At 35.1% G+C, this 25,921-nt stretch overlaps 2 protein-coding genes and 2 long non-coding RNA genes across 5 annotated transcripts in view; 2 read left to right on the plus strand and 2 right to left on the minus strand.

Moving 5' to 3' along the window:
- LOC126740640 (titin-like) overlaps positions 1 to 25,921 on the minus strand; it is a 141,774-nt gene that overhangs the window by 20,955 nt on the left and 94,898 nt on the right. For both annotated transcript variants that reach the window (XM_050446750.1, XM_050446749.1), the window contains exons 29-38: positions 24,601 to 24,705; positions 23,417 to 24,543; positions 23,293 to 23,353; positions 23,180 to 23,230; positions 8,170 to 16,962; positions 6,290 to 7,960; positions 5,660 to 6,079; positions 4,775 to 5,239; positions 4,145 to 4,564; positions 68 to 3,934 (exon numbers count right to left, since the gene is read on the minus strand). In XM_050446750.1, coding sequence (XP_050302707.1) covers positions 68 to 3,934; positions 4,145 to 4,564; positions 4,775 to 5,239; positions 5,660 to 6,079; positions 6,290 to 7,960; positions 8,170 to 16,962; positions 23,180 to 23,230; positions 23,293 to 23,353; positions 23,417 to 24,543; positions 24,601 to 24,705 — 16,980 coding nt within the window. The remainder of the gene's footprint in view (positions 1 to 67; positions 3,935 to 4,144; positions 4,565 to 4,774; positions 5,240 to 5,659; positions 6,080 to 6,289; positions 7,961 to 8,169; positions 16,963 to 23,179; positions 23,231 to 23,292; positions 23,354 to 23,416; positions 24,544 to 24,600; positions 24,706 to 25,921) is intronic.
- LOC126740647 (uncharacterized) lies at positions 1,467 to 7,009 on the plus strand. Its single transcript, XR_007661965.1, has 11 exons — positions 1,467 to 1,615; positions 2,036 to 2,245; positions 2,456 to 2,665; positions 3,296 to 3,505; positions 3,716 to 3,925; positions 4,556 to 4,765; positions 5,186 to 5,395; positions 5,606 to 5,815; positions 6,026 to 6,235; positions 6,446 to 6,655; positions 6,866 to 7,009. It is a non-coding gene; the product is annotated as an uncharacterized LOC126740647 (long non-coding RNA).
- The window catches only part of LOC126740648 (uncharacterized), a 39,177-nt gene continuing 34,432 nt past the window's right edge, over positions 21,177 to 25,921 (plus strand). The window contains exons 1-2 of the long non-coding RNA XR_007661966.1: positions 21,177 to 21,270; positions 21,460 to 21,548. This is a non-coding gene — a long non-coding RNA (uncharacterized LOC126740648). The remainder of the gene's footprint in view (positions 21,271 to 21,459; positions 21,549 to 25,921) is intronic.
- On the minus strand, positions 24,766 to 25,920 carry LOC126740643 (uncharacterized). The gene is made up of 2 exons (XM_050446759.1): positions 25,075 to 25,920; positions 24,766 to 25,008 (listed from the first exon to the last, which is right to left on the minus strand). The coding sequence occupies exons 1-2, from the start codon at positions 25,880 to 25,882 to the stop codon at positions 25,001 to 25,003; spliced, it is 816 nt and encodes a 271-aa protein (XP_050302716.1). The 5' UTR covers positions 25,883 to 25,920; the 3' UTR covers positions 24,766 to 25,000.

Genomic DNA, 25,921 nt, shown 5'->3' on the forward strand with positions numbered 1-25,921 from the left:
ATGTCAAATTTGTTTGTATTTTGAGTAAAAAATATAATATTTTTTGTAGGAGTAATGTTATGCTCACCTAGTTCCTGAGTATGTTCAATGGTGTGTACATCTGTGGTTTCTAACTCACTAAAAGGAATTGGTTCGCCGTCAACTTTGGTAGGTGAAATTATATCTAAAGACTCAGTTTCTTCTACAAAGAAAGGTTGTTCGGATAGTTCCTCGGGGAAGTTTGTAACAGTAAGACTTAGGGCTTTTTCCGGAAAGAGTTCAGCTTCATATTTTTCAATGTCATATTCTCTGACTATCACTGTTGTTTTGGGTGATTTTTCTTCCTCAGTTATCTTTATTATGCAGGTTTCTTCAATTTTAGGCCCTATTGATTTAATAATTTTCTTCTTGCTCTTTACAACGCGCTTCGGTAAATTATCATCACCCATAATTTCAAAAACATGAGTATCTTCTGGAAGTTCAATAAGTGCTGTAAAAGTAGTTACATCATCGTATGGCAGTACCTCTTCTTCAAATTCAGTTACTTCAAATTTAGGTTTATGTCCCACCAGTTTGGTGGTAACTATTTTAAGAACCTTATATTTATTTCCAACTTTCTTTTTAATAATCCTTTGCTTAATTATCTTTTTGCCTTTACCTGTATCAATTTCGGTACATTCTTCGGGCGCCTCAAGAACTACCTGATATCCCTTAGGTAAATTAATCAGTTGTGGCAGTTCTGGAATTGGATGGGCAAATAATATTTTTAAAGTTTCCATTTTGACTAATTGAAGCACCTCAGGAGTTGACGGAATTTGTTTTTCCTCTTCTAATAAAGGAACAAATAAATACTTCTCTTGCCCCGTATCACCTTCTTTTGGTTTTTCCAAGGATATAGTTTTCTTAACCTTTTTCTTCGGAATTTTCATAACAGTTTGTCCATCAGCTCCATCCTCTCTCTCTGTATCTCGAAGATCCGTTTCTTCAATTGTTACCGTTGTACAGGGTTCTTGGCCCTCCTGCTCCAATGTAACTATTTCAGTAGTTTCCTGTTTATCGCCTTTCTGCTTCTTAATTACCCTCTTTTTAATAGTCTTCTTTTTGGGAACACCATCTTGAATAACTGTGGTCTCATGCACTTGCTCAGGAAGCTCTTCTACAACATATGTTGGTGCCTCAGAAATTTCAGTTTCTTCTGTTGTCACTGTAAATATTGGTTCTTTACCTTCTTGCTCTAAGGTAACAATTTCAGTAGTTTCTTGCTTACCATCCTTCTGCTTTTTAATTACTCTCTTTTTAATCGTTTTCTTTTTAGATACGCCATCCTCAACAACAGTTGTTTCTTGAACTTGTTCGGGTAGTTCTTGGACAGTAAATACTGGTTCTTCCGGCATTTGTTCTTCTTGAACTGTAACAGTGGTTAAAGGTTCTTTACCTTCTTCTTCCAGTGTAACTATTTCTGTTGTTTCTTTTTTATCACCTTTTTGTTTCTTTATTACACGTTTCTTAATTGTTTTCTTCTTTGTCACTCCATCTTCAACAACTGTTGTTTCTTGAACTTGTTCGGGTAGTTCTTGGACAGTAAATACCGGTTCTTCCGGCATTTGTTCTTCTTGAACCGTGACAGTGGTTAAAGGTTCTTTACCTTCTTCTTCTAGTGTAACTATTTCTGTTGTTTCCTTCTTATCACCTTTCTGTTTCTTTATTACACGTTTCTTGATTGTTTTCTTCTTTATTACTCCATTTTCAACAACAGTTGTTTCTTGGACTTGTTCGGGCAATTCTTGGACAGTAAATACCGGTTCTTCTGGCATTTGTTCTTCTTGAACCGTTACAGTGGTTAAAGGTTCTTTACCTTCTTCTTCCAGTGTCACTATTTCTGTTGTTTCTTTCTTATCACCTTTTTGTTTCTTTATTACACGTTTCTTAATTGTTTTCTTCTTTGTCACTCCATCTTCAACAACAGTTGTTTCTTGAACTTGTTCGGGTAGTTCTTGGACCGTAAATACCGGTTCTTCCGGCATTTGTTCTTCTTGAACCGTGACAGTGGTTAAAGGTTCTTTACCTTCTTCTTCCAGTGTAACTATTTCTGTTGTTTCCTTCTTATCACCTTTCTGTTTCTTTATTACACGTTTCTTGATTGTTTTCTTCTTTATTACTCCATTTTCAACAACAGTTGTTTCTTGGACTTGTTCGGGCAATTCTTGGACAGTAAATACCGGTTCTTCTGGCATTTGTTCTTCTTGAACCGTTACAGTGGTTAAAGGTTCTTTACCTTCTTCTTCCAGTGTCACTATTTCTGTTGTTTCTTTCTTATCACCTTTTTGTTTCTTTATTACACGTTTCTTAATTGTTTTCTTCTTTGTCACTCCATCTTCAACAACAGTTGTTTCTTGAACTTGTTCGGGTAGTTCTTGGACCGTAAATACTGGTTCTTCCGGCATTTGTTCTTCTTGAACTGTAACAGTGGTTAAAGGTTCTTTACCTTCTTCTTCCAGTGTAACTATTTCTGTTGTTTCTTTTTTATCATCTTTTTGTTTCTTTATTACACGTTTCTTAATTGTTTTCTTCTTTGTCACTCCATCTTCAACAACTGTTGTTTCTTGAACTTGTTCGGGTAGTTCTTGGACAGTAAATACCGGTTCTTCCGGCATTTGTTCTTCTTGAACCGTGACAGTGGTTAAAGGTTCTTTACCTTCTTCTTCCAGTGTAACTATTTCTGTTGTTTCCTTCTTATCACCTTTCTGTTTCTTTATTACACGTTTCTTGATTGTTTTCTTTTTTATTACTCCATTTTCAACAACAGTTGTTTCTTGGACTTGTTCGGGCAATTCTTGGACAGTAAATACCGGTTCTTCTGGCATTTGTTCTTCTTGAACCGTTACAGTGGTTAAAGGTTCTTTACCTTCTTCTTCCAGTGTCACTATTTCTGTTGTTTCTTTCTTATCACCTTTTTGTTTCTTTATTACACGTTTCTTAATTGTTTTCTTCTTTGTCACTCCATCTTCAACAACAGTTGTTTCTTGAACTTGTTCGGGTAGTTCTTGGACCGTAAATACTGGTTCTTCCGGCATTTGTTCTTCTTGAACTGTAACAGTGGTTAAAGGTTCTTTACCTTCTTCTTCCAGTGTAACTATTTCTGTTGTTTCTTTCTTATCACCTTTTTGTTTCTTTATTACACGTTTCTTAATTGTTTTCTGCTTTGTCACTCCATCTTCAACAACTGTTGTTTCTTGAACTTGTTCGGGTAGTTCTTGGACAGTAAATACTGGTTCTTCTGGCATTTGTTCTTCTTGAACCGTGACAGTGGTTAAAGGTTCTTTACCTTCTTCTTCCAGTGTAACTATTTCTGTTGTTTCTTTTTTATCACCTTTTTGTCTCTTTATTACACGTTTCTTAATTGTTTTCTTCTTTGTCACTCCATCTTCAACAACAGTTGTTTCTTGAACTTGTTCGGGCAATTCTTGGACAGTAAATACCGGTTCTTCTGGCATTTGTTCTTCTTGAACCGTAACAGTGGTTAAAGGTTCTTTACCTTCTTCTTCGAGTGTAACTATCTCTGTTGTTTCTTTCTTATCACCTTTTTGTCTCTTTATTACCCGTTTCTTAATTATTTTCTTCTTTGTCACTCCATCTTCAACAACTGTTGTTTCTTGAACTTGTTCGGGAAGTTCTTGGACAGTAAATACCGGTTCTTCCGGCATTTGTTCTTCTTGAACCGTGACAGTGGTTAAAGGTTCTTTACCTTCTTCTTCCAGTGTAACTATTTCTGTTGTTTCTTTCTTATCACCTTTTTGTTTCTTTATTACACGTTTCTTAATTGTTTTCTTCTTTGTCACTCCATCTTCAACAACAGTTGTTTCTTGAACTTGTTCGGGTAGTTCTTGGACAGTAAATATCGGTTCTTCCGGCATTTGTTCTTCTTGAATCGTGACAGTGGTTAAAGGTTCTTTACCTACTTCTTCCAGTGTAACTATTTCTGTTGTTTCTTTCTTATCGCCTTTTTGTTTCTTTATTACACGTTTCTTAATTGTTTTCTTCTTTGTCACTCCATCTTCAACAACAGTTGTTTCTTGAACTTGTTCGGGTAGTTCTTGGACAGTAAATACCGGTTCTTCCGGCATTTGTTCTTCTTGAATCGTGACAGTGGTTAAGGGTTCTTTACCTTCTTCTTCCAGTGTAACTATTTCTGTTGTTTCTTTCTTATCGCCTTTTTGTTCCTTTATTACACGTTTCTTAATTGTTTTCTTTTTTGTCATTCCATCTTCAATAACAGTTGTTTCTTGAACTTGTTCGGGTAGTTCTTGGACAGTAAATACCGGTTCTTCCGGCATTTGTTCTTCTTGAACCGTGACAGTGGTTAAAGGTTCTTTACCTTCTTCTTCCAGAGTAACTATTTCTGTTGTTTCTTTCTTATCACCTTTTTGTTTCTTTATTACACGTTTCTTAATTGTTTTCGTCTTTGTCACTCCATCTTCAACAACTGTTGTTTCTTGAACTTGTTCGGGCAGTTCTTGGACAGTAAATACCGGTTCTTCCGGCATTTCTTCTTCTTGAACCGTGACAGTGGTTAAAGGTTCTTTACCTTCTTCTTCCAGAGTAACTATTTCTGTTGTTTCTTTCTTATCACCTTTTTGTTTCTTTATTACACGTTTCTTAATTGTTTTCGTCTTTGTCACTCCATCTTCAACAACAGTTGTTTCTTGAACTTGTTCGGGCAGTTCTTGGACAGTAAATACCGGTTCTTCCGGCATTTGTTCTTCTTGAATCGTGACAGTGGTTAAGGGTTCTTTACCTTCTTCTTCCAGTGTAACTATTTCTGTTGTTTCTTTCTTATCACCTTTTTGTTTCTTTATTACACGTTTCTTAATTGTTTTCTTCTTTGTCACTCCATCTTCAACAACAGTTGTTTCTTGAACTTGTTCGGGTAGTTCTTGGACAGTAAATACCGGTTCTTCCGGCATTTGTTCTTCTTGAATCGTGACAGTGGTTAAGGGTTCTTTACCTTCTTCTTCCAGTGTAACTATTTCTGTTGTTTCTTTCTTATCGTCTTTTTGTTTCTTTATTACACGTTTCTTAATTGTTTTCTTCTTTGTCATTCCATCTTCAATAACAGTTGTTTCTTGAACTTGTTCGGGTAGTTCTTGGACAGTAAATACCGGTTCTTCCGGCATTTGTTCTTCTTGAACCGTGACAGTGGTTAAAGGTTCTTTACCTTCTTCTTCCAGAGTAACTATTTCTGTTGTTTCTTTCTTATCACCTTTTTGTTTCTTTATTACACGTTTCTTAATTGTTTTCTTCTTTGTTACTCCATCTTCAACAACTGTTGTTTCTTGAACTTGTTCGGGCAGTTCTTGGACAGTAAATACCGGTTCTTCCGGCATTTCTTCCTCTTGAACCGTGACAGTGGTTAAAGGTTCTTTACCTTCTTCTTCCAGTGTAACTATTTCTGTTGTTTCTTTCTTATCACCTTTTTGTTTCTTTATTACACGTTTCTTAATTGTTTTCATCTTTGTCACTCCATCTTCAACAACTGTTGTTTCTTGAACTTGTTCGGGCAGTTCTTGGACAGTAAATACCGGTTCTTCCGGCATTTCTTCCTCTTGAACCGTGACAGTGGTTAAAGGTTCTTTACCTTCTTCTTCCAGTGTAACTATTTCTGTTGTTTCTTTCTTATCACCTTTTTGTTTCTTTATTACACGTTTCCTAATTGTTTTCTTCTTTGTCACTCCATCTTCAACAACAGTTGTTTCTTGAACTTGTTCGGGTAGTTCTTGGACAGTAAATACCGGTTCTTCCGGCATTTGTTCTTCTTGAACCGTGACAGTGGTTAAAGGTTCTTTACCTTCTTCTTCCAGTGTAACTATTTCTGTTGTTTCTTTCTTATCACCTTTTTGTTTCTTTATTACACGTTTCTTAATTGTTTTCTTCTTTGTTACTCCATCTTCAACAACTGTTGTTTCTTGAACTTGTTCGGGTAGTTCTTGGACAGTAAATACCGGTTCTTCTGGCATTTGTTCTTCTTGAACCGTGACAGTGGTTAAAGGTTCTTTACCTTCTTCTTCCAGAGTAACTATTTCTGTTGTTTCTTTCTTATCACCTTTTTGTTTCTTTATTACACGTTTCTTAATTGTTTTCTTCTTTGTCACTCCATCTTCAATAACAGTTGTTTCTTGAACTTGTTCGGGTAGTTCTTGGACAGTAAATACCGGTTCTTCCCGCATTTCTTCCTCTTGAACCGTGACAGTGGTTAAAGGTTCTTTACCTTCTTCTTCCAGTGTAACTATTTCTGTTGTTTCTTTCTTATCACCTTTTTGTTTCTTTATTACACGTTTCTTAATTGTTTTCTTCTTTGTCACTCCATCTTCAATAACAGTTGTTTCTTGAACTTGTTCGGGTAGTTCTTGGACAGTAAATACCGGTTCTTCCGGCATTTCTTCCTCTTGAACCGTGACAGTGGTTAAAGGTTCTTTACCTTCTTCTTCCAGTGTAACTATTTCTGTTGTTTCTTTCTTATCACCTTTTTGTTTCTTTATTACACGTTTCTTAATTGTTTTCTTCTTTGTTACTCCATCTTCAACAACTGTTGTTTCTTGAACTTGTTCGGGTAGTTCTTGGACAGTAAATACCGGTTCTTCCGGCATTTGTTCTTCTTGAACCGTGACAGTGGTTAAAGGTTCTTTACCTTCTTCTTCCAGTGTAACTATTTCTGTTGTTTCTTTCTTATCACCTTTTTGTTTCTTTATTACACGTTTCTTAATTGTTTTTGTCTTTGTCACTCCATCTTCAACAACTGTTGTTTCTTGAACTTGTTCGGGCAGTTCTTGGACAGTAAATACCGGTTCTTCCGGAATTTCTTCCTCTTGAACCGTGACAGTGGTTAAAGGTTCTTTACCTTCTTCTTCCAGTGTAACTATTTCTGTTGTTTCTTTTTTATCACCTTTTTGTTTCTTTATTACACGTTTCTTAATTGTTTTCTTCTTTGTCACTCCATCTTCAACAACTGTTGTTTCTTGAACTTGTTCGGGCAGTTCTTGGACAGTAAATACCGGTTCTTCCGGCATTTCTTCCTCTTGAATCGTAACAGTGGTTAAAGGTTTTTTACCTTCTTCTTCCAGTGTAACTATTTCTGTTGTTTCTTTTTTATCACCTTTTTGTTTCTTTATTACACGTTTCTTAATTGTTTTCCTCTTTGTCACTCCATCTTCAACAACAGTTGTTTCTTGAACTCGTTCGGGCAGTTCTTGGACAGTTAATACCGGTTCTTCTGAAATTTCTTCTTGAACTGTTACAGTTGGTAAAGGTTCTTTGCCTTCTTCCTCTAATGTAACGATTTCTGTTTTTTCTTGTTCATCTTCTTTTTGTTTCTTTATTACACGTTTCTTGATAGTGGTCTTTTTTGTTGCTCCTTGAATGATAGTTGTCTCTTCTTCTGGGAGTTCTTCTCGGCTAATAAAGTCAAGTTCTTCTGGAATAATTTGTTCTAGAACAATAACCCTGGCTTTCTGAGGCTCTTCTAACAATTCTTCAGCAATATATATCGTGTCGTCGTCAAATTGTCCCTTTCTAGTTGTACCCAATTTTACTGTTACAGTATCGCTCTTCCTTTTACCACTTTCCCTATGCTTTGGAGCTAATTCTGTTTCACTTTCAATTTCATCTACTGTATAATCTCCGACTTGAGAGGTTGTTTCAGTATCAGAGATTTCTTCTATTATCGGTCCATGTGGTTCTTGATGCTCAGGATGAGTCTCAGATATAATTTCTTCTATAACCATGTCGCCTGCACCATCTTTTTTGTGCTTTTTCTTTATAATAGTCCGTTTAGTGACAACTTGTGCCGATTCATCACTGTTTGGAGTCGATAAAAATTTGGTAACGTATTCATGGGTTTCTTCAGCGTCCGAGTGCTTACGAGCATGTTTTACATCTGACGGAATAACGTGTGTTATTTGTGGTGTGGTGCTGTCTTCCAACAGGCCTGTAATTTAATTTGGTTATTGATGTCTAAGGAAAGGTATTTAATGATTGTATGTATGATTAATCTGATGGCGAATTGTGTTTTAAGAAGTGTTTTTGTTTATGTGATGTGTACAAGAAAAAATCCTTATGCTATTATGAGTGAGGAAATTGTAATAATTATGTTCATAAAAGCATAAGAGTGTATGTTTGATATTACGTTTAACTTACCCTCGTGTTCGTGTAAGTCAACTTCAAGTATTTGCAGACTGGGAGTTACATCTGTCATAGCCACTTTAACTGTCTTCTTATTGGGTGTTTCGAGATCAAGTGGTGTTACATTACCAGAGATCGTTTGTTCAGTAACGATAACGCTTCGTTTGGTATCGGAATATTCGCTTTGTGCTTTAGAGGATTTGATATGTTCAGGACTAATAGTGCCCAAAGAGTCTAATAGTTGTATATCTTCACTACTAACCAAAGGTTTGTGTTCAATTTGACCTGTAGTGGTAGTCTCTTTTGCTGTAGAACCTATAAAAACAGTTCCCAAGTTGCCTTGAGTAATAGTTTCTGTAACTATCAGACTTTCCTTTGTCAATATATCCATATTAGCAGATTTCTCTGTTGGTTTTTGAATATCTAAAGATCCAGTTAAACCTTGGGTTGTTATAGTTGTTTCAGTTAAATATTCAAAGGAATCTTTTTGTGTTGTTGCTTTTTGTTCCTTAGGTTGCTCACTTTTATCAATTTTTTCTGTGTTTTCATAGACTTTAATTTCTTGTTCTCCTACATATTTAAATGGTTCTACAGATACAGACGCGGTATCTATCTTTTGTGTTTCTTGCATTAAATCTTGTTCATGCTGTTGGGTTAAAACTTCGACCACTGAGGCTATCTTGCTTGCTTCTTCAAGATCCACTTTGGCTTCAGTCATTACAGGGACCTCAGAAACTAGTCTATTTTCCGAATCTAAAACATTTGTGTCCTGCTTTTCAGAAGTCTCAAACTCAATGAATCCCGCACTTGCCTTATATTTATTTGGAACTTCTTCAATAATATCAGTCTCACTTTGCGTTGTTCGTACTTCAGAAATCGTACCTACTTTTCCAGGTTGTTGAATATTTAATTCCGCTTTTTCTTCTAAAGGTAACTTATCTTGAAACTCTTTTCCAACAGCTTCTAATGATTTTACTTGTTGTTCTTCGATATTAAAGTGTTCTGTAAATGTTATATTTGCGCTACTTTCTAAATGTTGAGGTTGATCCATTTCTAATTCTGTTGTAAGAGTTTGCAGGTCAATTATACTAATAGGGTTATTCAGATCACTTAATGATGTCATAGCAGTTTCAGTAAGTGGTTGTTGCTCTTTTATTTGATCACCTATGTTTTCATAGGATTGGATATCTTGGCATTGGCTGCCCAATTGATCAATAACAGAAATGATAGCTTTGTCTTCGAGAGGCTCACTAGTACTCAAATCAACTTCAGTTTCGATAGTTTCGACCTTTGTTATATTAGGCGCTTTAAATGCTTTGTCAATGGTGATTTCGGCAGTAGAAAATTCCGGGACGGCTTCCTTTAAATCTTTACCTAAGCTGTCATAAACCTTCATGACTTCTTTTTCGGGCACAGTTTTGTCAGTGACAGAAAGCGTTACCTTTTCCTCTTTAGGCAAAGTTACTATTAGGTCACTTTCTTTCTGTGATGACAAAACTTCTGTAATATTGGCAATCGCTGAGAGATCTTGCAAAACTGGGGTTGCATGACTTTTTTCATGGCTTTGTGGCTGAGTGTATTGGCCTATATTTTCATAAGAATCTACTTGCAAATTTTGGAGTGTGTCGAACTCCTTAACTATTGATTTAGCTTCTGCCGTGCTCGGCACTTCGGGTGTCAAATCAGCCTCGGCATGTATATCAATAACTTCCATTACACTGGCAACAACATTCGGTTTTTCTAAACATTGTTGGATGGTAGAGGTAATCGGTTTTTTTTTGCCATAATCACCTATAGTTTCATAAGCTTCGGTCAATTGGCCTTCCACGATATTCTGTTCGATAACATCACATACAGCTTTTTCTGGTTTAATTTGTTCGGTACATCTATCGCTTTCACTTTCAATTACCAAAACTTCAGCAACACTGGCTGTTTTACCTGCCTTTTCTAATTCAATACTGGCTTCATTATGAAGTGTAGGTTTCTTAGTATCATATGTTTCTTCTTTTTCTGCTGCCACATTTTGACTTACATTTACAGCAGTACATAAAATATTTTCTTTAGAGGCTTTGTGAGTCTGAGGCTCTTCAATAGTTAAAGAATCAATGCTTTGTTCGCTTTTAACTTCTGTCACATTTGCCGCCTCTTGAACAGAAATAACTTTTTCAGCCCGAGTTTCAGATGGTTTAATATCCTTAAAAGATTCTTCAAGCTCTTGGGATAATATTTCAGTAACATTAATATGCTTGTTGGGAACAATTGATTTTGTTGCTGCCGACTGTATTTGGTCAAGGACAGTCAGTGGCCATTCACTTTCTTGTGCCTTTTGTATGGATGTTGTAAGGGGAATAAGTGAATCTTGGGTGACATTGGCTGAAACTGGTATTGTTGATTTTTCATCAATTTCTGTGAAACTATCATTAGTCTGTACCTCTGAGTTTTGTAAAGGAATAAATTCAAGAACAGTTTCAGCAGATGCTTCTTGTATTTGTGCAGGAGCAGATGATATAAGCGGTTGCTCCTTTTCTTGAATAGTCGTTTCTGATATTTCTTTAGATACCATTGCTTCCAGGGTAACAGAAGCTTGTTTTAATTCGGGTGCTAATTTATCTTCAAGAATTTGTTCTAATTCATGAGCGACATTTTGCGAACCAATTATGCTTGATAAAGTGTCTTGTACAATATTTATAATTTGGGTCTCATTGGCAGTTTCATTGAAGTCGCCTATGGTCTCACTTGGTAAAACTTCTTTTGAAGTAATTGCTGCTAGTTCATCAATTTGTTGTGTAGCTATTTCATGTATGATTTTTTCTTGGTTTATATTACTTACTGTATCTTGGAGAGTAACTTGTAAAACACTTAAAGACTTAACTTCATCAATTTCAGAGACTGCGGTCTTTGCTTCAAATTCGAACGGTTTTTGTTCTTCCTGAACATCAAATACAAGATTTTCAGTTAAACTGATATGCTCTAAAGTGTTTTGTTCCTCCGTGGCTTGAACTTTTTGGGGTGTATCGGATACTATTTTACCAGTTTGATCTGAAGTTTGTACTGTTGAAACCTGAGCTAAAACATTACCTAAGATTGTTGGTTGTGCTAGACCCGTGGTAACTTCTATCGTTTTGTCTAATTCTGATTCACGTTCAGCACTTACTATTTCTTTAACTTCCACTGATATTCCTTCTTGAATTTGAATTAAAGCCTGTTTTTGATTTACAGGGAATTTATATTCAAAAGAATCTTCTTTTTCGTGAACAAGTGGTTTTTCTTGGGTAACCTGATAGGACTCTGCCTGAGCAACTTTTGCTAATAACTTATCAGGTTTGAAATCTAACGAGTCGGATAGATTGTCGTTAGCAATTATATCTGTTACCTGAGGAACTGATATGGTACTTAAAGTAATGCTTGCTATCTGTTGATTTGGCGTTTCTTGCTTAGAAAGCAGATCTTCTTTTTCAGCTATTAGTAATTCCGATATTGTGACATTGCCTCTACCTTCCTCTATTTTTACATCTACTTTCGATGTAGTTAGTGTCATTTTATCCTCGAAGTGTGTCTCCTTTTCTTCAGCTGAATTATCAATAATTATTACACCTTGTGATTCCTCTCTGAGACTTTCAGCGTGTTGGGTTTCTACAATAGGTTTTTCTAGAATGCCAGTACTGTCACACACATCTGTAGTTTTACGTTCTGCTACCGTTCCTGATATATCTATGTTATATGTTGCAGATAAGCCTTGCGGCAGTTTATAATCAGCATCCTTTTCTTTTTGACCTAAAACAGTTTCCTCAGTAAATATTCCCTCTGTGGGGGAAACGGTGATATTTGCAGAAGATGCCAAAGGCTTGCTATCCGGTATATAGTCAGTTTCTTTTTCTATTGCAGTTTGCTTTGACTGACTAACAATGTTTACTGGAATAATACTGCTCGAACCGATGCATTCCGCCGGTATTATATTATCCATAGTTCCAAGTTTATCTTTAATATCTATTTCTGTTTGCAAGGCAACAGTATTTGTATCTGATATTTTTTGCGCAGCTGACGATTTTTCAGGTTCCTTAATCAGCAATTCCTTTTCCATATAGGAAACATGTGTTTCATCTACCAAAATACTTAAGTTTTCATCTACTTGAACGGTGGCTTGCTTTTTATCATAAACCGCAATATTGGTTCCTACGACTTCTTTTTCAGATGTAACCACGTCCGTTTGTGTGAGAGAAGTTAATTGCGTAAATTCAGAATCAGCAACTGCCGCAACAGCTGCAGTTGTGTCGAAAGTAGCAACGTTTTCATTAATATTAACCTCAGATTTTGTAGGCACGTCGTATGTAATATCAAATTGAACACTAGCAATCTTCTCTGTAGGTTTTTCTGCTTCTGGAAATTTAACCTCAGATTCAGATATGCCAGTTTCGGTCACCGAAAGCCCGTGTTGTGGGAAAATATCTATTTCAGCAACCTTTGAATCAAATATTTCTCGATCAAGAGACGTTTCGCTATCTTGCGTCATAACTTCCATTTGAGTTATGCTTTCCAGCACTGTCTGCCCGATGCTAGCATTTACTTTAAATATTACATCAGGTTGGACAGGTGCAAGAAAATCTTGACTTGCTACTTCACTTACTTCTACCACTGGCTGGGCGTCTAATGATGCTTCAGCAATCTTGCTATCAATAGCAGGAACTAAGCAGTCATCCTCTTTTTCGGAAGATAATATATGTATTACTTGGGGAACAGTTATACTCTCGAATTCTATGCCAGCTTTTTGTTCCGTAGGCAGTACTGATTTTTCAACTGTGGATTCTTTTTCACCCAAAATGAGTTCTGTGCTGACTAGAGGTTGGTACCCTACGTGAGTAGCTGTTGCCTTGTATGTTGTTGGTGTTAATACTTCTGTTTCTTTTACAGTATCATGCACCTCCGGTTCATTAATGACAAGATTTTCCTTTAGCATTAATATATCAGTGGCTTGGTCAGAACCAACTTTATCTTCTTTAAATTCAGATTCCTTCTGAGCTAGAGTTATCAATGTTATACTTAAAGGAATTGCTTCTTCATAGTTTACACTAGAAGTCTTAGGAGCAATTTCGTCTTGTTTAAGTGAAGCTTCTTGTTCGGTTACAATGGGTTGCATTGTAGTAATATGTTCTTGAGGATTTATTTCTGAATAAGCTAGTTCAGTTTTTCTATCAGCAGCCTCAAATTTGTCGTATGAATCGTCAAACTGCACTTTTTCTTTAATTGCCACCTGATGAGCTGAAATATTAGTTTGGCCCTGCAAGGCTTCTGGGATTATATCCTTAACTAGTTCTGACTCTTTTTCATCGGCTAAAATTTCTGTAATATTCTTGCTTTCATTTTGCGTAAAAATTATTTCTGCCTGTTTATTATCGGGTTGTTTATCTGCTTCTTGATCTCCCTCTATTTCACCAAGAAATACTTCAGTTTGAGTAATATAATTTAACATATCTTGCTTGGTATTTGCTAATTTCTCCTCAGGCAATTGGTGTTTGAGGTAGTCCAGTGCATTTTGAGCAATAGTTTCTTCTTGAATGGCAACCTCCTGTCTATTAAATAATATCTCAGCTATACCGGTCTCAGTATCTGAAATAGATATGTTTCGTTCTTTCTGCGAATCAACAATTTCGGTAACTAAAATTGCCTCATCAGGAAGTATATCTATACCTGCTTGTTTGGAATCAGGATGAATATCTGCCGGTAGAAACTTCTCAATATCTGTGACATTTGTTTCAGTAACAACCAATTCAGTAAATGGCTTAGCATACTTCTTGGCTCTTCCAGTAAGAGTCTCTTCCTCAACAATATTATCTGCATGTACAACAGTTTCATGTTCAGTTTTTAATATAACTTCTTGAGTAGTGACATTATACTCTGCCATCCCCGGCATTGGCTCAGCACCTGGTATATATTCCTCTTCCTTTTCATGAGAAATAATTTGAGCTATATGATGGCTAGACAGCCCCTCAGTAATATTTAGTACACCTAACTTTTCGTCTGGCTTTTTAATCTCATAGTCAGATTCTTTTTCAGCAGTTTCATATTGCGAGATATAAAGGGGTTCGATAGCTTTCTGATCTTCAGTAGCCTGTTCATACAGTGGTTTTAATAAATCCAAGTTATCTGGTACAACATGTGATTCTATAAGTAGGTTTGTAGCAACTTGAGAACTATCAATTTCAATAGTTGCTTGACTTTGGAATGGCTTGGAATCTTCCAAATTATTTTCTTTATCATCTGTTAATACTTCTGTAACATTAACGGCTTGCTGGGGTAATATCTCGGCTGTAGCAGTTTTCTTGTCAGGCTGTTCACTTATAATTTTGTTTATGCCATCGAGAGCAAGGATTTCAGAAACTATAGTTTCCGAGAGCGCTTGTTGATTAACGTCTGCACGACCTTGTTCTATCGCTTTATCTTCAATTTTTTCTGAACTATCCTCAGCTGTAACTATTGCAGTTACGCCAGTTGTTAATAAATGTTCTGAGGTTGTCTTGCCCTTTTGCCCTTCAGGAGCTTCGAAAGGAATAAGTGTACTTTCGCTTTCCATTAGCTGCGACTGACTGATAACAACTTGTTCTTCGGGTCTAGTTAAATTAACCTCTGCACTGTATTCATTTTGTTGACTAATTATATATTCGGATTCTCTTTCACCAAGATTTAATTCTGTAATTATTTTAGCTTCCGTTATTTCAATACTAGTGGTCACATTTTCGGTTTGGTATTTCAGTTGGTCTGTAAAATTTTGGGGAGTATCTTCTGTTTTTACTTCTTCGATCATTAGAGGCTCTTGTGTTGAAACATTTAAAGATGCAAAAACTGTAGTCGGTTTATGATCAGCTGTTAAATCTTTTTCAGTTTCTTGAGCAGTAACGATTATCTGTTCGCCCACCTCGATAGATGAAAATACTGGTAGGGCAGTTTTTGAATCTATAGGAAACTGTTTTAAAACATCTTCAGCCTCAGCTGCAGTAGTAGTTTCGGTTTGAATTCCCGTAACCGGTAATAGATCAACTTGTGCAGTATACTTTTCTAATTCTGCCTCTTCTTTTAAATCACCATGAGGCATCTGACTGTCTATAACACTAACAAGAACGCCTTCAAAAGTCAATAGTTGTTCTTGCGCACTTTCACTTTCTGGTTGCGATTCGGTTTTAAACATATTTTCTTTATCGCTGCTACAAATTTCAGAGACAAGAATGCTTTCGCTTGCTGGTATGGTTTCTCTGGCGGTAAAACTAGGAGGAAGATTTTCGCTTTGATATTGCCCTTCAAGTTCAGGGGCATGAACATGAGTTTCTATAATAGATTTTTGTGGGATTATATTTTGAGAAGCCATTTCTGTAGCAACAAATGATTGTGGCAAGTATTTTCCTTGTTTTTCTGCTGTAAGCACTTCTTTAATAATCAAGCTTTCATTTGAATCAATATTTATTTTTGGCTTAACACCTATGGGTTTAGAAATTTCGACCTTTCCTTCTGCTAGTGCTTGTTGAACTTCTTCAACAAAAACTCCTTCTTGTAATGTAAATGACCTGCTAGCTTCAACTCCTTTCGGAATTTTCATTACATCTGTTAAATCACTTTCTTTATCAGATATATTTACCTGCGATATGTTGGTAGCTGTCTGAGGTATAAAAGATAAATCCGCCTTTTCTTCTATTTGCTTGTGTTCGGCTAAGGTACTTGAGAAATCACCCAAATTAACTTCTCTGACCTCAATACTTTCAGAAGGAGTAATGCTATAAGTTGCTTCGGAATGGGTAGGCTTAAAAGTTCCAGAATATTCTGAGGTTTGATTTTGAATGTTATGCTCAGTGGTTTCGTAGGCTTCCCTCTCATCAAGCTTTGAGGCAGCTTGAGTTAGAACTACATCAGACACATGTTCGCGATTATATTCTTTTTCTTCACTGATAATATTTTCTTGTAAAATGCTGCTATGTGGTAAAATACTTATAATAGCTTCAGCCTTGTCCATAAACGTGTTGGTCTCTACTACTTGACTTAATGCAGAAATTTCGGCTAGTTCTCTTGGTATCTGTGTTTGAAGCGGGGTTTGCTGTTCATACTCTAATGGTTTGAACGTGTCTTCTTTATCTTCTGGTTTAACCTCTTCCATAGTAGGAGTCATTTGCGGAATAATACTAAGTTGAGCAATATCTTTATCAACCTTCTTAATTTTAAGTAAATCAGGGATTTCACCCAACTGGGTTTGTTCTATTAAAAGGCTTTGCGATTGCTCTACAGTTTTTTGAGCTTTGAATGAATTGGGTTCGAAAACAGAATCAAATTCACCAGAAGTAATTTGGGGATTGCTGTCCAAAACCTGATAAGCTTCCAACTCATCAAGCTTTGAGGTAGCATTAGCTTTCAAAGCAGAAAACTCTTTGGCTAGTTCCTCAGATTCCTGTGTTAAGGGCTGCTCTTGAGAAATTGCATTTAAAGCTAAAATTTCTTGGGTGGCTTTTACTTTATTAAGACTTTGGTCGGTATAAGCTAGACCAGTAACATCAGTAGCCTCAGCTAACGATGATACTGTGTTAAATGGCACCTCAGATTGTGGGCTTATTTCAAAAGGTTTTATAATATCAACATCCTCATTCTCTACGATATATTCTTCAGTACTTTTTTGTGCGACAACAGTTTTTTGAGCAGATTTCTTTTTATGAATTTTTCGTTTTCTTCGTTCTTCTTCAACGATCTCGGTAATGTCAGTAGATTGTTTTTTTGATTGTAAATCTTTGTCACCTTCCATAGAACGCTCGGTAACGTCTTCGATCTCGATAGATTCTGTGAAAGTGTATGTATGATAGAGGACTGTGTGTATATTCAGAAGATTCGTTAACTATTTAGCTTGATTACTGTATTGCTAAAAAGCGGAAGTTGTAATGTGGAATTATTAAGTGTAAGCGTTAGTTTTTCTTGTTATAGAGTGAAATAAGAATCTAATTCTATATGTGATAAATGGATGAGGTAGATGAAAAATGACTGAATAAAAAGAGAAATAATAAGCATTACATACCTTTAAGCGAAAAATAAAACAAAACTGCACTGGTTTTACGCAACATAAATATAAATAGCTTTTAACATAAATTCACCATTATTCAGTGACGGGGAAGGCTTTTAGAAATTTAAAAAAAAATCATAAAACTTTTATGGCCCAGTCACAGGATAAAATTGCGCGGTTAAACAAGCAATTCGCAACTAAACAATAAGCTTATTAGTGACATGGAGTAGCTATACTTCTCATCTTAAAGCTTAGCTAATGTTAATATGCTTTGCTTTTAGAAATAATCACATATTGGCTTAAAGCTACTTTTTGAGACTAATTTGTTCGTAAATCTATCCTAGGAAAACAAAAAAAAGTATGTGAATGACCAAGGATGCGCTCTTATTATTTAGTAGCATTGACCTGGATACAACGAATATGATGATATACATATGTGGATGCAGGCTGAAGAATTCAAATTTTGCAACTTTTGGAATTATGCTGCTATACCATGAACAATACAGCAAAAAAGACAATATTACAAATTAGGCCTGGAGGCCCTATGGCGCCTAACTTTTTAATTAGAGACTCAGCTTGTATCCATATGTGTACATGAATATAAAACTAAATTGTCACTTTTAAATAAACGTATACAAGTTCTTTCAACGTTTTTCATATCTCGATATTAATTGTTTTTTATTAGTATAAAAATAAAAGAGTTAATCAAATTACAAATAGATTTAAATTAAAATTTAAGAAGAATTCTTTGTTAATTTTGTCTTATATTTAAAATTATTTCTTTTTAAATTGTTAAAATTTCCATACAACTCACACAATATATTTTCCCTTTCGAAATGAAATTAGAACAAAACAATAAAAGAAACTTAAATAATAATTTCAGAACAAATCAAAACTAAAAATGTACATTTTTATTTTAAAGGGTGTTTCAATAAGATGGCAAGATTACAATGTTCAATAAAACATGATTTTCTGTAGCAAAGTGTTGAAATATCCATTGATTTAGAAACTATACATTTGGAAATTATGTATGAAACAAAATAGCGTGTAAATGGCCGCCGCGATAATCAATAATGCTATTCTAAACATTTGGTGATATTTCATTGATACAGCGTTTAATTTCGGCTTTCATTGCTTCGAAGGTTGCAGGTTTAAGGCCTGGTTTCTCCGACCAGATCGGTCCGAAATATTTCGGCGATATGGAACGAAAAGTTCGTCAGCGGTTCCGGTGAAACCCAGGATATGCGGCGTACATAGTAGTACCGAACAATAACAAGACTTGTTAATAAGTCTTGTTATTGTTCGGTGATAGTAGTGGTTTTTATAAAAGATTGGAACGAAATTTTGGGGAGGTGTGCGGACAGCAGTTCGTCGAAATCAAACAGTTTTTGATTTGAACGATTTTAAATGGCTCAGTTCGCCGATTCGTTTGTTATTGTATAGATAGACGACTGTGTGTTAATACAACAATATTTCTATAAAAAGTTACTTTTTAATACTGATATATTAATGGAAAAATGTCTATGCTTAAAAAGTACCATAAGTTAGTCTTTTCTGCGTTAGAGGATGAAATATTAATCGAAAAAGTAAAAGAAAATCCTTCGTTATATGCAAAAAAAAATAAAAAGTTACAAGTCTCCTGATCAGGAGATACCACCAGATTGTACATTAAACAGCTACTTAGCACTTAAAATCCATGGAATAATATACAATAATACGTAAAATAATATACATGCCTTATAATTAAGGTATATTTTTATAATTTTTTTAAACTTTTTATAAAAAATAAATAAATAAGAAAAATATTATTTCCTAGATCTTCCTCAATTTGACATGTTCACACTACATGCTGAGATAGAACTTTTTCGCTGGAGAAATAAGAGTCGGATTTTTATTTGTAGGTTGCGTACTAATTTCGTCCTTTATATGATATAGTACAGTGTAAAACAGTTGCGGCGTTTAACAGAAAAATTCTTTAAACTTTGTGTAGTTATCCGAAAGATGCTTTAACACTAACAATTTATACACTCCCTCTTTACTCCCATTCTCGAACATTTTTAAAATTATTCTTCTATTTTCATTGTCTACTGTTACTAATACATCATCATCATCCTGTTCTTCTAAAATCATACCAATAAATAATCCTTTTTTTTTTAAATACAAGATGTACTGCACGTAAAATTTTAAAAGACGAAACTTCTGAACGAACTGAGTTTGGAAATATGGAACGTTTTGTACACGAATATTCACCGAAATATTTCGGGCCGATCTGGTCAGCGAATCCAGAGCTTTATTGGCATAAGCCTGTAACGATAACCCCACAGGCAGAAGTCTAAAGGCGTTAAATCGCAAGAGCGTGGAGGCCAATTGTGGTTAGCAAATCGAGAAGTGACACGACCAGGAGCAAACTCGTACAAGATCGTCAATGTTTCACAGGCGGTATGACATGTGGGCCCGTCCTGCTGAAACCACATGTTGTCAAGATCAATATACCTTTCAAATGAGGCACAAGAAACTGTATTATCATAGCACGATAACGTTCCCCATTCACAGTTACTGCGTTACTTTGGTTTTCGAAAAAAGGATCCAATTATTCTCCCGGACCATAATGCACACCATACAGTCACACGTTGTAGATGCATTGCTTTCTGATGAATCATTCGTGGATTTTCTAAATTCGACAGTTTTGCCTACTAATGAAGCAATCGAGATGAAAATGGGCCTTGTCACTGAAAATGATTTTGTTTGCAAAATCAGCAGATTGCTCAAGGATCCAATTGGTAACTTCTCTTTGATGTTCATGGTCTGCTGGCAAAAGTTGTTGAGTCAGTTGGATTTTGTAGGCATGCAACTGTAAATCTTTAGTGGGAATTCGCTGAAGAGTGCCTGTTGAAATGTCCAATTCTTGTCCAGTCTCTGACCTTTCTGTCACACTCTCGCGAACTGCCGTGATGTTTTGTTTTAAACGATTTTCGCGAGCTGATATCGTGTGTTTCACATCACTAACCAAACCAGTACTTTTGAATTTTGTGATTATTCTTTTCACAGTAGATAAATTAGGAACATTATTTCGACCGAACGTTGGACGCACTTTACCAATAGTGGCAATTAAACTTTCACCATTTTGATAATTATTTTTGAAGATCGGGACGCTTTGTTCTACCGTGTAATCACGAACTTAATAAATATACCTGTACTGCTAATGCAAATGGCCACCATAGCCAAAAATAATCGCTGCCTGGTGGCCGCCATTTTTATAGTGGTGGTGTCCTTTTAATGTTGGTCACTCTGAACATTTTCAGGGTTGCCAACAAAAATATATTTCATAAAATATATATCACGTTTGACTTGTAATCTGTCACTAACTTCAAGCCATATTTCAGCGAGTAAGCGCCTATAGGCGACATGTCACCGTCAAAGACGCTCAAGCGTTTGTTAACGAACTCGATATGTCAGAAGGGAAGCTATAAAAACAATAATTACACTAAATTATCATCAATTAAAACATTTGAATGAAGATCGTCATTTTCCTGGTATTAGGATTCGTAAGATTCTAGTTTATGAGAACAATAAAACACATAATTTAAAGTGCATGCATCTATCGGAAGTTAATTGAGTTTGTCTTATTTACTACATGAGGATTACTTTATTTTGTAAATTTTAACGGAATTCTTAAACAAGTACAAGAAAAGTTTTCGATCTAACACAAAAATATATATCTAGTATAAAATATGGATAATACAAATATTGATTTAATAGAGATCTAATGCGTTAATTCTTGACTAAATGTAACATAACCTCTCAGAAACTTTAATTGTTTTGCTTCTCTACAATTGGCACCACTGAAATTTATTGGAGTGACCAACATGGAAAGGACAATGTAGCAAAATGGCGACCACCCAGTAGTGTTTGTGCGTGTAATGCTCCATGTTGACTAGCTCCCATCCCATCTGTCACATCATCATAGTCATGTGACATTATGCCTGTCAAACATGGCGCGCAATTCAAATCTTGCGTTCTTATTGAAACATCATTTTACAACGTGACTAACTATTGTGCTCTGTTAATTTTCTGTCTCTTTTATAATTTTGGTATGTGTTCCTTTATGCAACTTTTAAATATTCTTACAAATATGTTCAATTGCTTAAGATATTTTAAGTAAAATAATTTCTGATTTAATTAACCCATCTGTTTATGTTTGGTGTCTATAATATGCCTAAAAAAGCCATAATTATAAATGATATAATGTAAAATCATAACGCACTATTTTCCCATTCTAGTATTGTGAGGATGACTCGGAGTCGAAATGCGACAAAGAGGAAGTGATGTTTTATCCAGCAGATTTGGGTAAAGTTGTATTAAGATACAAGTAAGTATTGATTTTTTTTGATATTATGACTTTTCTGCCAAATAATTTTTAAAATGTCGCTAAAAATTCAATGAAAATATAAATATTTTTGAGTTTTTCATTATACTGAGGATCACCTGGCCTGAAAATTACCTGATACAGATGCTAGTTATAATAAATGCATGCGGATTGTACTAAATCATAATAGAAATGTATATCATAATGGATGCATAGCTGAAAAACTTGACAGCATTAAACTTAAAAAGAAAAGAAAAATCAATAGACATTTTACTAAAGATGAATTAATACAAAATCTTGAAGCAATGTTAGAAAAGTAATAAAAAGATCTCAAGTACGAAAGTTAGCCAGATTTGACAATAAATACATTATAAGAGAAAATATTACTCTAGGAAACTGTTAGACTCAAGATACTGAAGGTATCCTCGGCTCAGCCAGTGCAGACCCTAGAGAACAGTCCGAAGAAAGAAAAACCCAACCGTGAAGTACCTATGTTTGGTGTAAAATGTCTTAAGTGAAAATCTGCGAATTTCTATTTAAAGTTGCAGAGGTGGATTAGCATCCAAAGAGCTCTACTGGTTAATACTCTTAATAACATCTGAAGCTGCTCATGAATTTCTTGAAAATTGATTTTTATTTTACTTACTGGCATTCGATGCTGCAAACAAAGAAGTCAGAGTTGCAGTATATATAGGTTGGCCACATTATTTTATGAATAAATAATATCTTGCAGAAGACTTAAATGATGTGCAAACTATAAGGAAACTATACTAAAGACTAGATGAAGTTTTAGGTAGATTCTGCTAATCAGAGGTACAAATTACGAGGTCGATTTTAAAAATGATACTTTATGATATTTATGAGTTGGTAAAAAAATATGCATTGCATGCACCAATATGAATTTAAAGCGAACTCTACAAGGTTAAACATGGAACCGCTATAGGAAGAAGGGAAATTGATTAACACTCTTGTTCGATAGTATCCTCCGTAAAAGTTAAATATTGTAAAAAAAATTTACCTAACATTTTTTCATATATTCATATAATAATATCTTTTAAATACATATTGTTTAAAATAAACGATCTCATTAATTTCGCACGATCCTATTATAAAAATATACGCACTTAGCATAGTACGCTGACAAACAGTAAGCTAGCTGGTGACAGAAAGCGCAGACTTTCACGTTTGCAGCTAAAGTTACAGTAACTATAGCCAGATTTGTTTCAATTCCAATAATTGTTAAATGTTAACTTCAGTACCAAGTTTTTTTAGGAAATTTATTAACTTGAACTATGAAAAATTCACCAAACAGTTCTACCAGTAACCAAAACTTTTTATTTTATTCTTGATGCAGTCTGGATAGTTTCAATTTTCTTCCGAAGATGCTAACATCGTTAGCGAAACATTTGTCGAGAATAAGATAGAGAGTTTTGGTTAGTGGAAAAACTGATTCGTAATTTGAGTGTCACACCAAAGGTTCCAACCATAAAACAACTTTAACTATGGTCAAATAAAACCGATTGTTACAGTTGTCAATAACTATTGGAAAATATCAAAGATCTAGCTTTTAAGCGACACATAATTTTTTTAAATAAAAAAAAAATTATACGCAATAGTTAATTACAGTCACTCACCTTCTCTATCTTCCTTCTTTTTAGATTTTTTCTTTGTAATTTGGGTTACATCTAAAAAGAAATAAAAGAACGCCCATCTTAATAGAAAGATAACTTATATTACAGCAACCTACCTTGATGAATTTCAATTTTCTGTCCAATAGTAACCTTCTCTATCATTTCCTTTGTTGTAGTCTAAAAATTAAATTTAAATGTATATATAATATTATTAATTTGGTCGTTAGTAGTCGTTTGTACCTCAAGAACTTCTGTTGTTTCCCAAGCCCGTTGTACAAAATCTTCGGGTATAAAGTTGGTAAGAATTTCTTCCACAGTTACATAGTTGGCTTCTACCATTTTCATTAAAGCTCTAAACCCAACTGTAGCTGCTAGTTGACTCTCATCAATAGTAGTTTCCTCAGTTAATACTTCGGAAATTAATGGACTGTGACCTTTTCGTTCAACTACATTTACCATTGCAGATTGAGCTTCAGGAGATTTAAGCGATGGGAATTTGTTGTCGTCATATAAAACTGTAATTTCTTTCACGGTAATGCCATTTTTCAAAAGATAAACAATTTCAGCAATTTCTCGTAACGGTGACTCTCCCGGTCCAAATTCCTTTGCATTTATAAGTTCGAGCATATACATTACTTCATTAGCCATCTTAAGTTCGCTTTGTCTTATAATGGTCTCGCAACGTTCAATAATTTGTTCGAGTTTTACTTCGGTGATGCTAACACGTTCATTTACTCCTTCTTGGGTAGATGGAATTGCCCTGTCTTTAGTTGGACGTAGCTTTTCAATATCTTTTAATACTTCTTCGGCGAGGACTTCATCAATGCGTAAAGGTTCGACTGGGGAAAGCTTTTCTGTTAATTTTTCAACAGGAACATCTGTTTCTTTTTCGTCGATTTTCTTGCAAGAAGCTATTGCCTCTGTCTTTACAGATTCCTGTATATCTAACAAAGGCTTGGCTTGAACCTTTTCAATAGTAGGCATCTCGATGCCTTCAACTCCTTCGACTGGTTGAACTTCTGTAATATCAAGTGGCTTTGTTTCTTCTTCTGTGGTAATTGATGCCCGCTGTTTCTTTCTTAGCAGGCGTTTCTTCTCAAGGGTGACCTTTTCTTTTTTGATCTTCTCTTCCTCTTCTTTGGCTCGTTTTAATAATATCTCTTTTTTGGCTTGTTCAGGTATTTCTTGGACAAACAGTTGCCCTTTGGTTGTGGCTTCACCAATTTCACTAATAGCCTTACACACATATAGGCCTATATGTTCTTTTGATACTTCAGTAATGGTGCATGATGTTTTATTTTCCTCTATGCGGATCTTTACATGTTTTGAATTTCTTAGTGGGTTGTTATTGTAATACCATGTAATTTCTAAAACAGACTCAATTACTAAGTATGTATGGATATTTAGATATTTTCGTTGCTTACCTGGTTTAGGTGTTCCTGTGAAGATGCATTCAAATGTTATTGTTTCAGCCTCAGTTGTTCGAATATCTGTAATTTCTTTGACAAAGTTTGGAACTGCTTGGACGGCTGAAATATTAATTAGCCATTAGAATGAATAACTAATTCTAATCTAATATAATGGGCAAATATCAATTACTAAATCTCAGGTATACATACATATTTAGTACATTACATTCAACTAACCATTAGATATTTGAAAACAAACATATACAAAAACATTGCCTAATGCTTTTGTAAAGTCAAATGCCAAAACCAATTTTTTTTAATGAACCCAATAATACAAAACAATGTGAGTTTATTACCTGATTTGAAAATGTCATCTATTTTTCTTGCCGTGCTATAGGAACTGGGGGTTAGGAACTTACAGGTCTAGACAAACGTAAAACGCAACAAAATTAGCCAAAGTCACACACTAGCAGGTTAGCATACAAATACCTGTAGTTTGTGTTGGTTCAATTGATTGATAATCATCCATTTCTTCGCTGAAAGCAGAAGCGAGGCCCCTGCCTCTCTCGTTCATGCATTCACTTTCAAGAAGTAAAAACTCTTGCAACTCTTCTTGAGAATCGGCCGTGTGTAGCTGATGGAATGATTCTAAATCAATTTCTCGTGGTTCTAAGGGATACATATTGCTGTCATAGTTAATATCTTTACTCGAAAAAGATTCATTTTTAGTTTTAGGAAAAGAGCTATATTTCTTCTGATATGAAGTTTCGCCATCTTCATAGGACTTTGATAAAGCATTGCAGGAAAAAGAGAAATATTTGTTTGCTGCGTGTCCTGACCCACTGCTGCCCTTGCAACTACTTGACCTTGTGGACGGTTCACTTTTTTCCTCTATAGGTGATAAGATAAAAAATGGATCTCCTTTTATATCCTCATCTTCGAGTAGTTGCATATCATCTTCTATTTGTTCAAGATGCTCAAAATCTTTATTTACAGAGTCATAATTTTGATAACATGCATCATCGTTCTTGTTACTTAAAAGTTCCATTACCGAACCAATGGAATGACGATGCGAGTTGAGATAATCAGTCATCGTACTAGCAATGAAATCATTTTTAAACTTAGATTTGCCACATAACGGTTCACTTTGGACAGAATGTTGTGAATTTCTTCTTGATCCGACTTCAGTAAATAAATAAAATTGACTTTCTTCACTTGCGGGTAAAGCTACTCTACCTTCAAGAGACTGTTTTAATTTGCTTTTGCTTGTAAGCGTTTCTAAGCTGTCAGCTGACATGTCAAACGAAAACTCATGCGAAGTTACACTATCTTCATA

The sequence above is a fragment of the Anthonomus grandis genome, chromosome 9, assembly GCF_022605725.1.
Source record: "Anthonomus grandis grandis chromosome 9, icAntGran1.3, whole genome shotgun sequence".
Classification (NCBI taxonomy): domain Eukaryota; kingdom Metazoa; phylum Arthropoda; class Insecta; order Coleoptera; family Curculionidae; genus Anthonomus; species Anthonomus grandis.

Excerpts from the sequence above, each read along its gene's own strand:
- LOC126740643 (XM_050446759.1), bottom strand. The coding sequence starts at position 25,882 with ATGTCAGCTGACAGCTTAGAAACGCTTACAAGCAAAAGCAAATTAAAA.